The sequence below is a fragment of the Thunnus thynnus genome, chromosome 4 (genome assembly GCF_963924715.1).
Source record: "Thunnus thynnus chromosome 4, fThuThy2.1, whole genome shotgun sequence".
In the NCBI taxonomy this organism is placed as follows: Eukaryota; Metazoa; Chordata; class Actinopteri; order Scombriformes; family Scombridae; genus Thunnus; species Thunnus thynnus.
This window is the reverse complement of record NC_089520.1, coordinates 20,684,337-20,701,632: the sequence shown is the minus strand read 5'-3', so window position 1 is coordinate 20,701,632 and position 17,296 is coordinate 20,684,337. Positions and strand designations below refer to the sequence as shown.

The window sequence follows — 17,296 nt, the reverse complement described above, 5'->3', positions numbered from 1 at the left end:
TTCTTAATAGTTTACTAGAAAATTTCCTGGAAAAAAAATAGGTAATTTGGTACTAATTATAGGGAAAATGAGACAAAAAGAATGGCTCCATTTAAACCAAAGTCAATATTCATTTATTACTCATTTATTATTGGAAACTTTATTCTTTTGCTGTATATGTTGAGTTGTATGCTTGCTCGTAGATAAATATTGCATTTTTGCATAATTTGCCGACCTGCCCTTTACTGACATAAGACTCTTTGGGTTACACTAGCAATTAATTTGAATTAATTGATTGAAAGTAACAATGGATCATTGTATTTAAAGTATTTACCTATTATTAGTATCACATTCAATATTTTTTTTCCAGGAAATATAGGAAATCATTAAGAAATAACAGACTGGTAAAATAAACTGTTACTCAGTTGTTCCTGGAAATATCTTAGTGTGATGCCACTTTACATCAGCATTTGGACTAAGACTAAGAGTCTACAGCCATGCTAGCAAACACTGAAACAGCTGCAGCGCCTGGGAAAATGAAGTTTCCAAACAGAAGACGGGGTCCTGTTTGTTTGAGGGTGCAACATCAGCATGCTACTGTAATGTGCTCACAGTAGCAATGCTAAGACACAAAGTACATCTGAGGCTGATGAGAATGTTAGATTTGCAGATATTTGGTCATAAACCAAAGTATTGGACAAATAGAACTTTTGATGTGATGGTGGAGCAAGATTAGAAGTCAGAGGGTCATAAAAGTTATTACAGTTCACCCTAAGGGGGAATGTGCATACCAAATCCAATATTTGTTGAGACATTTAACTCAAAACTATAAATGTCAACCTCATGATGGCGCTAGAGGAAAATTCAGGGGATAATCATAATCATTAGGATTCATCCTCTGGCAACCATTAATGTCTATACAAAATATCATGGCGAAATATTTCAGTCTGGACCAAAGTGGTGGACCCACTGACAGACCCATATCACCATCCTTGGAGCCATGCTGCTAGCATGGCTATAAATACACCACTGAGTAACCTTATGGACTTGGAAAGAAGGATCCAGGCTATATTGCCAGTAGCAAATCCACCCCTCATAAAACATGGCACCTCTGAAAACACGTAGAACAGAGTGAAGTAAAAATGTTCTCTCTGTCTGGGTCAATCTCCAGTCAGACCTCTTGATATTCGCTGTGGTTTGCTTCTTGACTCTTTGCTGGCCCCTTGAGTGTGAGATTCTCCAATATCTCCCATCTCTAATTTCTGACCAGCAGCCAGGACAGCCATTGAGCTGAACACAAACACTGAGATGACACATGACACATGAAAAGGACAGTGAACCTAACTCACAGATCTTTGAAACTGGCTTCTTGATGTCATGTCTTTCAAGACACATCTGGAAGTGGGAGATTGTTTGTGTCGGGGTTATTCATCAGACCTGAGTGGAAGAATACATTTCAGATGTAAAAGGCTGAAATGTCATGTACAGTGCTGCGTCAGGCATCGGGCTCTCCTGCTATACTTATGGCCCAGTTATGTTGTGGCCATGTTTATATTTCAGAGTTAAGTGATGCAGTAAATCAAGCTCCAGGGGTGTTGTTATCTATGTTTACTTTCCTCTTATTGGTATTTCTATTGGAGGAGGGATGCTGTGTACTCACAGAGAGCAGCTGCCAGAGAGGTCAAAAACACTACAAAGCCCCATGAGACCCTCCCCTATATCTGTCTGTTTCTGTGTCCCTCTGCCCGCCCTCCACACAGACACACACAGACACACACACGCACACAGACAAACACATTATGTCTTTTTTTTCCAGACAACTATCCTTATCATTCCTGATTTACCCCATCATCCAGTTACATCACCATTTAAAGGAACTTCCCAATTAAATAAGGTAGCCTTTAGCAGCACTATTTCTCTTCCTTCAAATTGCTTCCTTTTGTGGTCCTTTTCTTTCTCTAAAGCAAAGTAGTCTGGTTTCACTTAGTCTGATATTTGAAATGCAGTTGGGATTCTAGCTGTCACCTGAGAAGACTCATGAAGATTATGAATCTCATCTTGATTGTTTTAATTGCAAATATACTATTCCTGGGAGGCTGCTTGGTGAGCAATAATAATAAAAATGTGATAATTTTATTGATTTAGTAGGAAGTTACTGCTTTTGTCTTACAAAGAAGATAAAAGGTCAACTGCAGAATAGAGTCTGCAAGAGTCAAAGGCACTTCAGCAGGGCTAAAGTATGAACATGAGCTTTTCAATCAATTAATTGATGGTCTCTCAAATGGCACTCTTCTGCCTATTTTCTTGCTTGATTATGCTCACACCTCTTTCTTACATACTCTCTCTGTCATTCTGTAACCACTATACTGTTTTTTATATCCAGTATTTTTCAACTCCAGCCCAACCTTTCTAGGGGAAGGCTATTATTTGTTTCTTATATAGGCATCAATATAGATATTATAATTAACCCAAAGACAAGGAAACCTGATTTTTCTGATCAGTCACAAAGCAATATTAGAAAGGCAAAGTAATGGATATTATTGCAAAAGAAGTGCTTAATGGTTTAATAGTCCAAATCATCTTGAACCACATATTGTTGAAAAGGTTTTCAGGGGTAGGCTACTGTATTTTTATTTTAGTAGAGAGGAAATTAAACAACTTTCCATATCTTTGAGGCCTCCACTCCTCATACACACTTTCACTGTGTGAGATTAGTACAGTATATTAGTTTGTATTATTATTTTTGTATTAGTTTGAGAAACTATGCTAAACAGTGCTTTAGGGCTGCAACTAACAATTTTTTTCTGTTTATTTTTTTGATTAGTTGATTTGTTTTGTCAAGAAAATGTCAGTTACTGTTTCCCAAATCCCAAGATGCAATCTAAAATGTTGTGTTTTGTCCCAACAAATAGTCCACAACCCAAAGATATTTAGTTTACTACCATAGAAGACTAAAGAAACCAGAAAATATTCACTTTTAAGAAACTGAAACATGAGAATTGTGGGATTTTTTTCTTAAAAAAATACTCAAAACGATTAATCAATTACCAAAACAGTTAGCGATTAATATTCTGTTGATCAACTAAAAAAAGACTTTTCTTGAAAATTAAATGAAAAACCCTTTATAGATAAAATAAATAAGAAGTGTCTATTTATTGCTAATCCATGGAAGTAAATATCTGAAAAAACCCAAGGCATTTCTTCACATTGATGCACAATTCCTGTAAATCCAATGTTCCCGTAAAGCAGATCTGCTCATTGATGTGCAACATCCCACACAATGACCTAATTACACAACCAGCAAAATTAAATGAAAAGATATCTCAGTATAAACAGTACAACATTTCTGACTGCTGACAACTTTCTGTTGTCCCATTTTGTAATGTAGCATGACCCTAAAGAATACTAAAGACATATATGTTATTTTAAATGATGCTTACAGTCATAGTTTTACCATCAAGGCACAAAAGTCTTCAATTTGTCATTCCAACCAAACTTTACGCTGTCTGATTTCTGTAACTAGGATGCTTTCCCACCTTGAGAAGCTGTAACCACAAGCAGTCGTGAAGCCAGCTGGAGTAGTGTTTGGTTGAAATGACACAAGAATTGCACATAATTTCAGAAATAGTTTGCACCTTTTGTATATTCTGAATACTTGAAACTGTCACAAACACATTAGCTTTGGGAATATTCTCTTCAAAATGAAGGCGAACAAGGAAAGTTGTATAGTAATGCATCACTTATTCTCATTCACAAAATAAATTCAAATGTTGCGTGATTAATAGACAAAGCACATAAGTGCTGCAAGTAAATTAATTATTAAGAGTGAGGTTACATAACACGGAGGACTGAAAGTGAGCCATTTTGTCAAACCATTATGAAGGTTAGGAAAAGGTAATGGTCTGTAGAATGCATTAGTTTTTAGTGGTGCTGTCATCAATTGGTTGCTCACTTTCTGGTTCTTTGCCCAGGATGATGGATCAGTCTTGAGAGTGTAAGTGTGACTGTGATGATCATAAATGTTGAGTCTGCTCCGAGGCGACAGGGAGGAACGACTGACCTGTTTTTAGATGGTTCATTCTCATCTGCCTCTGTATCCGGCAGGAGAACACATTTCAATCCCAGCAGCTCCCAGACACAGACGCAGGTTAAGTGGATGCATGTTGACTCCCATGATAGGCTATAGGGAAATAGATTGCACCCAATCAGGCTGCAGACATGGAGGCTGGGACCAGAAAAGGGCACTGGGAGAAAATAGAACATCTTGCTTGTCGTATAATTAAAACATTCACGCCAGGAGCGAGTTTTGATTATGACAGGACAGTTAATCTGTCTCCTATTTCTTTATTCATTTCCCTAGTTAGAGTGGAAATGTATGTCCAGAGATGAGACCTGCTTTGAACTGCTTATCATTGGTTAATAATAGATGTTAGTGGGAGATAACAACAATTATTAAGTGGTTAAGGAAAATAATAGAGTTCAGACTCATTTGTATTAGATATGGAACGAGCAAAGTTTAAGGCCTATTTTATGGAAATTTAGAGCAGCATATGACCAGTAATAAAAAACTTTGTTTCTATAGATCATTTCTTATGAATTGACAGTTCGCTAAGTTTCTGTTGCTGTGGCTGTCAGTCTTTCTGGTGTCTCACAGCACCAGAAAGTATGTTTTGTTTTTTTTTTCTTTTAATGGGTCTTCGATTTTGCACAGAAGTAAACAAAAGCAGACTTCTCATTTATAGCCGACAGCTGTGGATTATGTCAGCTGAAATGATCGGCTGACACAGAAAGAAGGCAAAGTTCTTAATTAAAGTTTTAAGATGATTTGAACAGGTCGTACAGCAATTTAGATGCACAGGTTTCTTTTCATTCTTGCAACAGTGACACTGTTTACAAACCTGAAATGCAGGTAGGTCAAGGATGTATAAATTAGCATCTAGTTTTGAGCAATTCCTTATGTCAACCATCAAGGGAGTGATAAGAAAGAAGCTAATATTCACACGTGGAGTCACTGAATTCTTTGAAATACATCAAAGGGCGACACTCTGGATATCAACAGAAAGCTGGGAACTGAAATGAATATTTTAATCACAGATTAAACATTGGAAAACACCTGCGGGGAGGGACACATTTAATTAACGCCTCAGTTTGGAGAAAGTTGGGTTGGAAGGTGTGAATGACAGTTTTTAAAACTCCACTTGATTTTTCAAAATACCTTAACAGCTCTTGCCACAAATCACAGTTGGACTGCGTGTGCACGTTGTATGGGATTCAGCTAAAATATCTCTGATAATAAAAAAAAATTTGATAATAGTGAGAAAAAGATGAAATTAGGTAATAGAGTAGATATGCCCAGTGGACGAATTCAACAGTTAATTTACTTGAAGCACAATTTTTAGGTAGAAAAGTACTTTTTACTCCACTACATGTAAAATTACCAGTTACCTGCTGATTAAGACATTAGACTTGACATCTGTCATCAAGTCTAATGCTTGATAGATATCTTTTTTAAACACTGTGAAGGTGAAGTGAGTGTAACACTCTAAGAGTAATTTACTCATACATTATGTATGAGAATTATACATAATCCAGTGATCCAAAATGATTTACTGCTTAACTCCAAAAGCCAAAGTGATGTCAGCAATGAATATCTTTGACAACATATTTTGCGTTTGTATAGAAATATCCTTTCTTTCTCATTCCCTGTGCTGAAGGCAAAAAATCCACACATACAGTTGGCAAGGTTTTATATTTTCATGGAGTGCTGAGAATCTGCAGGTTTTCATTTCTAGCAAAGATAATAGGAGGCCATTTCATGAAGAGTTCCTCCTCTCTGGCTAATGGTGTGTTAATCAGTAAAATCACCTGATGTCATATAACAAGTTACTGCTTCAACAAGGTAAATGTTATTGTCAGTAATGCACCTATATATTGGTACGCATCTTCCTCACATTGTTTTCTTTCTCTTATCTGTGACAGTATCCCTTGGAGACATGTGTGTGTGTGCACTCATGCCGACAGTATAGTGAACTGTCTTTGTCTCAATTTCCCTGCTCATTATCGAAGAAGGTTCAAGGAGATGGGTGCTCATTTGCATACGCAGCCCCGGGGCTGGAGCCCATGTGTGTAGCAGCCAGGTGATTCATACCAGCTCCTACAGTCTTATTCTGCAGAAGATTAGATTAAAACCAATCAATCAGCTCAGATCACCCTGACCCAGAGGAAAATGAGTCAGGTGACTGCTGTAAGAGCATCCAACATGCTTCTTGCCCTCTCCGAATAGCCCAAAATAGGCTTTTTTGTTGCACAACCATGGCAACATTGCAAGTCGGTACATTCACTTAAATTTAGAGAGTAGAGATTTACGACTTACTGAGAACGATCACACAGCGAGGGGCAGACCAGTGTGAACATAAAAATTCAAATAAAAGGAGTTATATTGTTCGGTATAAAGGATGTGATCTATTTGTTTACATGTCCACGTGGGGCAGGAGAGAGAGAGCCCAGACAAAGAAAAGTGTAACACAAAAGTACTATTCAATATAAAAAAGAGATTTATGCAGTTGCAACTTCATAGAAATGAAACCTTCAGGCTTTTCACTTAGCAAATAGGAATAGAGAGAGTAGAGTATCTGTTAAAGAGCAGTGGGGACTTCTTAAAAGGTTGGCAATAGAGCCATGAGAGGATAAAAAGAAGAATTTAACTTGAAGCCTTTCTTATAGTGGAGATGGTATTACATTTGTTATTCTCAATAACAAAGTTTGTAGAATAAGAATAACTTTGGTTGAAAGAGGGATATGTTGATGTCAAGCTGTGTCCACATTAAATATTTGTTGAGATCTTAACAAGGCTTGAAGTCCAGAGCTAAGCTTGTGTGTCTTTGAGGCTGCACTTACCACATGCTGATGTTTAGCAGTTATAATGTTTGCCGTTTCCACCACTTCAGTTTTGTGTGTTAGCATGCTAACATGTGCTAATCAGCACTAAACACAAAGTACAGCTGTGAATGATGGAAATGGCATAAGTTTACAGGTATTTTGTCATTAATCAAAGTAGTGGGAAAATGTATATTTTGAACTGTTGATGGCACTAGATGAAAAATTAAGGGATCACCAAAGTGGTTCAACTCATCCTAGCACAGACATGAATGTCTGAACCAACTTTTATGGGCATCTGTCCAATAGTTGTTGGGATATTTTAAAGATTTTAGTGGTTGACCGAAAGATGGACATTGTGATCACTAGAGGCACGCTATCATGTTTACAATTGTGACAGAAAAAGGGTAATGAGTGATCCATATGATGTGTTTAAGAGTTTGGAATCATTTTTGATCCATAGAAGCAATATCATTAAAAAAAAAGGGACATAAACCTGCTCAACCATTTATCAAGTTTGATAAAATATTGTAGTTTTTATTCTTTTAAGTGGGTTTAATATTGTCTTGAATGTTTTGTATGTGATTTTTTTTCTTCCCTTTTTAGGTTTTTGTGAAGTCACAGAACTAATCAACAAATAAAAAAGTTAATCAAGAAGTTGGAAACAAGCTGAAGGCAATGTGGTTGTAAATGTTTGAGTAGTAAAGATATTGAGGAAGAGTTGTGTAAACTGTTAATCATTTTGATTTTTATGGACTTGGCAGTGTTTAAGTTTAATCTGTTGTCAAGCCATTTTGGCCAAGTATTCCAGCACAGTGTCTCATACTAAAACATTCATCTGTCACTTTGCGACCGATCATAGCTGAGACCTGTGTGTGCGGCTCACCCGGGCCTCCTCTAGCTGTACTCTGATGGCCCATCAGAGAACGCATTTCTCTACAGTTCCTTGAGAACTATATAAAAGCATAAAGCGAAATTATGCAAGGCTAATGTCCTCTTTAGAGAAAATATGGTATAATATTTATAAACCCTCCACTTTCTACACACCACTGGAGAGTGCAAATGTAGACACATTGATGTGGATGGTAATGCAAGTTTAATGGACTCACATGGGAGGGCATATATATTTATATTAATGTGTCAAAGACATAGTGTTATGTCAGCAAAGTGAAGACATTTTGAAACTACAGATCAGATCTTTATCTGATATTTTCTGCTTGTCTTGAGATATTTTGCCTGTCTAAGTGCATCATAATTATTGACGCTGTCCATATTTTCATTCCACGTTTTAGCAGCATTTGGTCAAAGATCTGTTGCTGCACAGCAATAGATGTGTCATGGTTCTTTGGTCCTAATTTTTAGTTGGATGTGAGAGCTGTGGAGAGCAGGGATCTAAACTGAATGGTTTTGAAGCTGTACCAATCAATTAAATAAGGTAAATTACAAATAAATGTAAAAAGTTCACTGAATGTGTCAATACAGTTTGACATATGATAGATTTCCCATGCTGGAAACGCTGGGGTCTTATTCGGAGTGAATCTGTTTAGTCTTCTTACGTTTGCCAGATTCCCCTGAAACATGTGGGCCTACAAGCAGGATATAGATGGTGGTGGTGGTGGCCATTTTTTAAATGAAAAAGACTACAGGCCTTTTATAGGGCAGACGTGTCACAGTAGGAAAAGCACAGGTGTAAATAATAAAATGAATGATGGCTGAATTCCATGTAGCTGCTTCAGTTTCAGGGTCTGGAGCCATTGTTAATGTTATTAGTAATGTGTGCTCTTTCTACTATAACAAGTGAAAAAGTCTTCTGTAAAAACAGCCTGTTTGGGATTGATCATGGAGATGAATCCACAGAAGTCTGTAATCCTGAGTGTGTGAAAATACAGCAGTGGATCAAGCAGAATAGCAAGACCCGCCATGAATTTCTACCTAAATGTTCAGGCTGTTTTGTTCTTGCGCGTAGCTTAGAGGTATACTTGTCTCTTTCTCCTTCCACTCCCAGCATGATGTAATAAGAGGGCATTTTTCAAAGTTTTTGAAGTTATTTTGTGCATGAGGGTTCCCTGTTTTTTTATGTGCACCGCCATACAGAGCAACTCTTTGGTGATACCTTAGGTTATGCTGTACATCTAACTTTCCACTTTCTCTCTCATGTTAACAGGAGAGGAAGCTGTGTGCATTCCCAACTATTGAGATCTATAGTCCAGATGTCATCAACTATATGGTTCCACTGTCTCGCCAGACGGACTTCTTTGTTCCAGAGATGAAGGATGAGGTCAAAACAGATGTGAAAGAAGAGGACTCTGATGAGGACAGAGGGACCGACATTACAGGTAATTTTTTACTCATTCCTATCCAAACGCCGTTTGTACTGTACCCTGTCAGGAATTCATTGACAGTGTCAGACAAAAAGCTCTCCTGGTCAAGGTAACTCACAATAAGTTTAAAAAGCAGAATCATCACATGACAGTTGAATTCTTTGGTATTCTGTTTTGTCTTTTAATTGCACTCTAATGAAGCGTGCTGATAGAAACATTCAGGTTTCTGCTCTGATGAGACTATAGCATGTGTCAGGAGAAAGAAGGGAAAAATGTGGTAACTTTTATTTTGTCCAACACTGCACTGATACTCCTCCTGCCCTTGATCACGGAGGACGTGTGATATATGAGACTCTGTAATTGTTCTGTCACTCCAAGTGTGTGTCTTCAAGCGCAATGTCCTCTCAGCTGCTATTACTCTTTCAAACTTGCTGAACCTGTAGGTCCATGGCAGTATCGACTTTGTCATTGTACAAATCACTAGAAAAAGAAAATGATGTCGGGTTGATGGGACAGAGTGGGTGGTAGTTGGCTGATTTACATCAGGTGCTGTCTGCCATAAGCTTAGATCATGTGATACCTTTGTAAACACATATTAAAGGTAGAAGATGTATCAGGAAGAGGGTCCTACGTGATCTTACGGGTTTCAGCATGTTTAGATTGGAGTTGCCATTGAAGTAGAGAGGCATTACCTGAGACGATTAAAGACTGTTCTTCTGACAGCACAACTCGCAGCATCACCAGACGGAGACAAAGTTTTGATTTACTTTGCCTTTCTAACAAATGAGAAAGTTAATAAGGAAGACCTACAGTTCTAGAAAACGTTTAGTAAGGTAATTCAGACAAAATTAAGTTGATCTTGCATGTTTTATAATCACGAGTCATTTTGTATTTGTGTCTTCTTTCCTCAGCACACATGCACACACGTCTCCAATTTTGCTGTTTTCTCTTTTGTTTATTAATCATGATATAATCATCATTTTCCCCTCACAAATCTGTTTTCAAATTGACTCCTTACCATCTGACGTAGTTTGAAATATAAAACTATAAATGAATGGTCAATTAAATAAACAAAAACCTTTTTTCGACTCAATTTTGTGCATTGCCACAAAGAATTAAGCAAAGTGAAGCTGCTGTACAAGCAAACATGATGGATATTGTTCAGATGAGTTGATCAGCACTATATTACAGAGACTACATGTTTATACGCTTGATTATGTGGGAAAACAGTGTCAACAGTAACTGCTTTGAGAGATTCAGAATGTTAAAGGTGCTATATGTAAGAATAGCCCCAGCCTGCCCTGTCTTGTAATACCACTTTGTACCTCAAGAGGCGATTGTGAGTCACTGTAGCATCCAGTCTGCCCTCAGTCTTCATAACCTTTATAGCTCTGCGTTAAGTATGGAGCTAGAGCAGACAATTAGCGTAGCTTAGCATAAAGACTTGAAGCAAAGGAAACAGATAGCCTGACTGTTTCCAAAGTTAAAAAATACACCTACCACCACCTCTAAAGCTCAGAAATAGAAATGTAAAAACAACACATTGTGGTATATAGCCTTCCTGGAGTCTCCACTGGTTGCCTGGCAACTTTACAGTGTCAATAAAATAAGCTAATCTACCAAAATATTGTACTATTCCTTTAAGACATTTACTGCAGTATTAAAAAGCTAATGGTAAAAGTCACATTCATGTTTACCGCACTGACTAAAAGTTATTTTTTTGCACTGTATTAGCTCACCAAAATGAAGGTAGTTAGTTAAACATACTTTAGGCCTTCATGTTGCAGTCGATTGGCTACTTCACATATGTTGTAAGAGCTGTTCAAAGGTATCTGACGGTCTTGTATGCTCCTTCTGAAACACTTAACACCCAGAACCTCTTTATTGTTCATATGAGAGCTGTTGTGTGTTTGGTGTTGGTAGAAACATAAATGGAGTTTCATTATTAAGTAAACTGTGGCAGTTTTCTTCCAGGGCTCAGTCCTCATCAGAAGTTCATGAGTTAAAACTAAAGATTGATGGACGATGTATTGAACAGGTTTCAGAAGTAAAATATCTCTGCCTTATTTTAGATTCCCACCTAAATTTTGAGAAGCATGTTAACATGGTGAGCAAGGCTGCAAAAGCAAACTTACATACATTTAGACTCATCAGAGATTGTTTACCATATCATGGTGCAAATAGTTTTGTGCATTCCATGATCTTTAGTTCTTCTTAAGTTAAGTTCTTAAGTTATTGTGTCACCTCTTGGTCACAAGCAGCATCTACAACAATCAAGCCTGTTTGATGATTTATAATTGAGCAATTAAAATTTTGGACAGGAAGCCAATAAGATCACATCACTGCCATGTTCTTAAGAAATTCAACATCATTTCTTGATCATTGATCATTTGATCATTTCTTTATATTTGCTAACCTTAAACTCTTCTATAAATGCCTAAATAACCAGGCTCCTCGGGTGCTCAGTGACATGGTGGTACCTCTCAGGGCTTCAGGCTCAGTAACACGAGGTGCTTCCACTGGGAATTATAAGGTGCCCTTTCATTAATCCTCACTTGGACAGATGGCTTTTTCTGTTTGGGGGATCAACATGTGGAACTTTTTACCCCCAGAACTCAAAATGGATCATGACTGGGAACATTTAAACACAAACTGAAACAGCTTTTAAAGAGTGATCAATCATGTAGTCATGAGTGATCTGGTGCTTGTTGTTTTATGAAACTTTTATGGTATGTTTTTTTATGAATTGTTTGTATTTTTGTGCTGCGTTGTATGGACTTTGTTGTTGAGTTTCGTGTTGTATTGTGTGCATATGTATTGTTGAGTTTTGTGATTTGTGCTCAAACGTATATATATATATTGTTGAGTGCAGTTTCATATATATTTTACTGATGAGTTTTATGTATTCTAAAAAAGCCCATCTGCAAGGGACGGACATTGCAAACTAGCTTAGGCTATAAATGCTGTGATATGTGGCATGAGTTCATCTTACATACTTGTCCCTATACAAATACACATTAAAAAAAGAGGAGCAGAATTTTTATTGTGAAGTGAAGTGGCACTTCAGCTTTGTATTGTGCTTTTGCAGTTCCCACTTGTGAAAATTGGAACATTAAAGTAATCTTGGTTGGTGCTTGGAAAAGTTTCAATAGATGTCTTTAAATCAGATCTTTTTCAGCTAAAAAAGACATTCTGCTCAAGAAAAAGGCAGGTTTGAGTCTGAATGAATGTATTAAGATTTCTAAGCACTCACATACACTGAAAAGAAATTTGTCTTCTGCATTTGACCCATCCTATACACTAGGAGCTGTGGGCAGCCATAGCGTAGTACCTGGGGACCAACTCCAGCTCTTTTTGCCAGTGCCGGTGGTCAGGGGCACTGACTGCCATTGTCAGAAATTAAGGGTGTGTGTGTGTTTATGTTCTCGATCCCAGACACAGCTAAGCTGTCTTAATGAGAGACCGATCAATCAGTAAAGCTGAGCTTTGTCTGACAAGTCAGCTGTGGAAATCCTACTCTGGCTGCACCTGGGAGATTGCGTTCGACTTTTCATGCTTCAACTCCACTGTCCATGTTTTAGACCACCTTGACTGTAACTCTTACTGTGCCCAAACATTTGTCCGGCTTCCACCATCACAGCAAACTGAGAGCAGTAAGCACTCCAACAAAGTGAAAACACTTTTATGATAATCTGGTGATCACAACCACTGTTTGTGCAGTGAGAAGCTTGTTAATCTTTTGAGGACACAAACCAACATCAGTGTAAAACAGGCCAGTGGGCTTCATTTTTATACCATTTATATTAATGATAAATATTCACTTCATCACAGGAGACTTATTGGACCCAGCTATGGTATATACCGTGCAAAAATTGTAAATTAGTAATTGTATAAGTGCTTTTATTTGTTTATTTGATTCTAATCACCATAAAACTAACATAATTAGGCAATAACACACAATAAAAGTTTGATGATTGTAGGAGGTATTACCATCAGAAGTGGGTGTTGTTGTTGAGTGTTAAATGTGGTTCAGAGCATCCTACTAAACTAAAAGGTCGAGACATTGTTAGATGAACATGAACTCATAGATATCTAAACATACCAACTGTACAGTAGATCAAGGCTATTGCAGAATTAAAGCTTATTTTATTATATTCTTTCCTTGTATTTTATATTACAGTGTTTACTTTGACATCTTGCACATTGGAGCAACAAATATGTGTTCCACCCGAGCTTCCCAAATTAGGAATCAGTCATTAAACACAACAATACATATGCATTTTTTATGACGAGTGTCCTAAACTGCTCCTTCCTCCCAGCCCTCATTTGTAAACAAGACGATCCATCCACTGTATTACTTTTTAACCTGAGTTTATACGTTTCCTGTTACGCTTTTCCTCGCCATCCACTCAGACTCTGATTCTTCTAACTCTCAGCATGCCTCAGCCCTGTCTGTGTGTAATTACCTCCTTAAAAATCCTCTTCTCTCTTTCAAACAGTTTGAAGAACAAGACCTTGATTCTCTGCTAATAATCCCAATGGGCCCAATTTAGCAACTAATTTAGGCAAATTGTTATCTAAAAGACTTTCAGAGGCACAGCTGGCTTCAACCAGGGTACCAATTTCAGGGTTTGCTTGCAGTAGTAGAGGAGGTGAAAGTTGTCCACCGTGTTGAGGCTCTTCCTTGGGGGCTGTCCACCCAATTACCCTAAATAGACCCATTATTTCCCATAAAATTCCTGATATTGTAAAACTAGTCTCTCTGGAGAAGTCCTTTTTACTGAAACATGCAAATGAAATATAAATCGCTGCCATAAACCCAATCTATATTGATCCTAAAGCAATACCGCTGTGTCAGATCACATTCACACCGAGCCTGTTCCACTGACGACTGTTCCCAGTAGTTTTGTTTGGACCTGCTACCCAATCAACAGGATGTTTTTCAGCCCATAAATAGATATTATGAATAACATAAATGGACTTCCCATATATGATTTTCTGCACTGCAGACAGGATCAGATCTGCTCGGATGTGATAATTAGATTGCTGAGTGATGTTGAGATTCTAATGAATGCAAAGGGAAGACTGACCTCAGCTCAGAGCTCGGAGACTCCCTGTTTATTGTATTTTGGTCCCTGATGACACATTTAGGACAAACACACTTTGATGTGTGGATGAGATTTATGTGGAGTGTGAAAGCAGCAGGAAAATGGCTTGGACAATAGTGTTTTAGTATCCTGTGGGATATTCAAGTCAGATTTTATTTGTGAAACACATTTTATATCGAATCCATTCATTTTTACTTTGCAGAAACAAAAAAGATATATTAAGATCATACTGAAATATGATAAAGCATCAATGTATTGTACAAAAATAGGAGTGCAGAGAAAAATACTGCAAAAATACCATAATAAAATTTTAATTTAGAAAGACTTTACCCATAATTAAAGTCTGCGGCAGAAAATTGTTTGCTCTTTGGAGAGCAAATTTTGGCAGAAGATGATTCTTTCATCTTGATCACAGCTTCAACAGGTATTGTTGAAAAACAAAAGGTTATGAATATATAATCCTAATTTCACATGAGGGCTTTTTTTCTGAATTTAGCTCACGCATTCTTTTCTTTCACCTTTGAAGTCTCTTCTGGAAGACCAACTGTAGAAAGCTCAGTGACTGAGTAATATTTGTTGTGTAGGGAGGTGTGCTTCTTACATCAGTCCCGATGCCTGTTTCCATTTGTTATTTTAGGTAAGCTAAGTAACAAATGCGTCATATCTCTTCATTTGTGTCTCTTATTTTAGTTTAGTTAGTTTATATCTTTGACTCACGTGGCATGCAGCACTTTCATCATTGGACAGAATTTCACTCAACCTCCCAGTAAGATTTTCATATTGTTTGCTTTTCCTGTAATTACTGTGTTTCTGATCACAACTGTGTGCATTAAAACACATTGGTGCTGGATTCAAGCACACTATAGCTAACGCACAAACACCTACTGTAAGAATAACATTAGTTAGAGATAATGAATGGCTATTCGGTCACAGAGAATCATAGATCAAAGGCCAATTAGAATCAGATTTAGTCTGAAAGCATTAGCAAGCAGATCACGTGGGTGAGGAAATCTCCATCAATTAAGCTAATGGACGTTCTTCATGATGATTTCAGATATGTAATATGTGTTGCAGACAGCAGCAGCACGAACATACCCTCCTTGCAAAGCTACAATTTGCTCTGAAGTACCACAGTACAGGAAAATTAAATGTGAATTATGTTTCCAACATGGAAGTAACTGGTCTGTGGCTGTATATAAAAGACCTTCTCTGTCTTAAACACTAATAATCTAGTTTCTCTGAGCTCAGCTGACACATGGACTGCTGATGAGTTTTAATAAGCAGGTTTCATCTGAAGGAAGTGGAATTGGTATTATTCAATTTGTTGAAATGTCTCAGACAGACCTGATGAATTTTAAGTGACCAGAGACTGATCATTATTTTCCTCTGTGATCAAGGGATTTCTGAGAATGTAAATGCATACACATACATCCATACATAAGAGTTAGATGAAAAGGTCAATACCACTCTGTGTCTGTATGCTAAATACTATATGAAGCTACAGCCAGCATCTGCTTATCTTAGCACAAAGATGAGAAATGGGGAAATGGAAGATTTAAAATGCCTAAATAAAAACAAATCAAATAAAGAAATAAGTGAAAACAATACACATTGTAACATGCACTGCCCTTTTATATATACATTTACTGTGCCATAATTAAATAAAAAATATATGTGAAAGAACATTTATTTAGCTTTTTGTCTTTGCTTTTTGATTGGATGTTTTTCATTGTGATATAATTTTCCATGTTGCATTAAAATTAAATCACATCACAACACCGTTATTAATTTCCATGTGCAGGTGCAGGTGCAGGTGAGCGTTTTCTTTTTTGAGATGAATACGTACTGTTCGTACCAAAATGAAAAACATCAACTGTCCAATCACGGCTTTTGAGGCGGAACCAAGGGTGGAGCTTATAATTTCTGACATGAGCTAATATTAGCCATGAAAATTAAAACAGTTTCCTGTGGGCTAGCTGGTCAGAGAGGAAACTACTATTGACTGTACAGTTAGTTACACTTGAGATTGAAAATTCTTAAAACTGCTGACAGTCAATCACAAATGTAATGAAATGTGCAGCTAGCTCACAGGGAACTGTTTTAATGGGAAACGTTGCCTGTCATGGCTGCCATCAGTGACACTAATCTCTACCCATGGTCATGGCCCCAAGCTGCGATTGGACAGTTGATTGTTTTTCATTTTGATACGGACTGTGTGTCGCCATCTCAAAAAAGAAAAAGCTAGTTTGCAACTTCGCAAAAAAACTAATACTAACTAATAACAGTGCTTTGTATTTAGTATTGACAGGTCTGTGCTGCCCTCTGCTGAACAACACTGAAATGGAACACACCTCTTCACTTTGTTTTGTGATTTGATTTAAATGTGGCATGGAAAATTCATTTCACAATGAAAAACAATTCATTCAGTTATCAAAAACAAAACAAAAAGCTAATCACCGTCCTTTTAACATATGCTTTTCATTTAATTATGACACAGTAAATGCACACATACTGTAAAACAGAAGTACATATAACAGCTGCCAACACTTTATTACTTTGTTTGATCTGTTTTTATTTAGGCATTTTTAATCTTCCATACAGCACAGCTACCTATCACAATGAAAAATTAACCAAAGAGGTTGTTGTTTAAGGTCAGAATACTAGTCTTACCCAGATCTTATTTACGTTCAAATCAAAATTTATTTGCATGGTGACATTTAGTTGGGTACAGTAGTAACTATTATCAGGTAAAATAAAAACTATTGCTCTGTCTATTGTTTACAATTCCTCCAAGAGAAATGCAGTCAAAATTGGGCACTACATTATTTGAAACACTTTGAACATTGTGCAGGAGAGGTTGGAAGCCAAAACTGACTTATGTAGATACCTGCTCTATTTAAATATCAATAATCATACTTAAAGAAAAAGAAAAAAATGAAGATAAAAACAATGATTGCATAAACATCAAAGTTTCAAGTCTAAGCAGTAATACAAAATTGAAAGAAATGTACA

At 37.1% G+C, this 17,296-nt stretch overlaps 1 protein-coding gene across 1 annotated transcript in view; it reads left to right on the top strand.

The window, feature by feature from the left end:
• tex264a (testis expressed 264, ER-phagy receptor a) overlaps positions 1–17,296 on the top strand; it is a 79,365-nt gene that overhangs the window by 58,007 nt on the left and 4,062 nt on the right. The window contains exon 3 of the mRNA XM_067587417.1: positions 9,020–9,191. Coding sequence (XP_067443518.1) covers positions 9,020–9,191 — 172 coding nt within the window. The remainder of the gene's footprint in view (positions 1–9,019; positions 9,192–17,296) is intronic.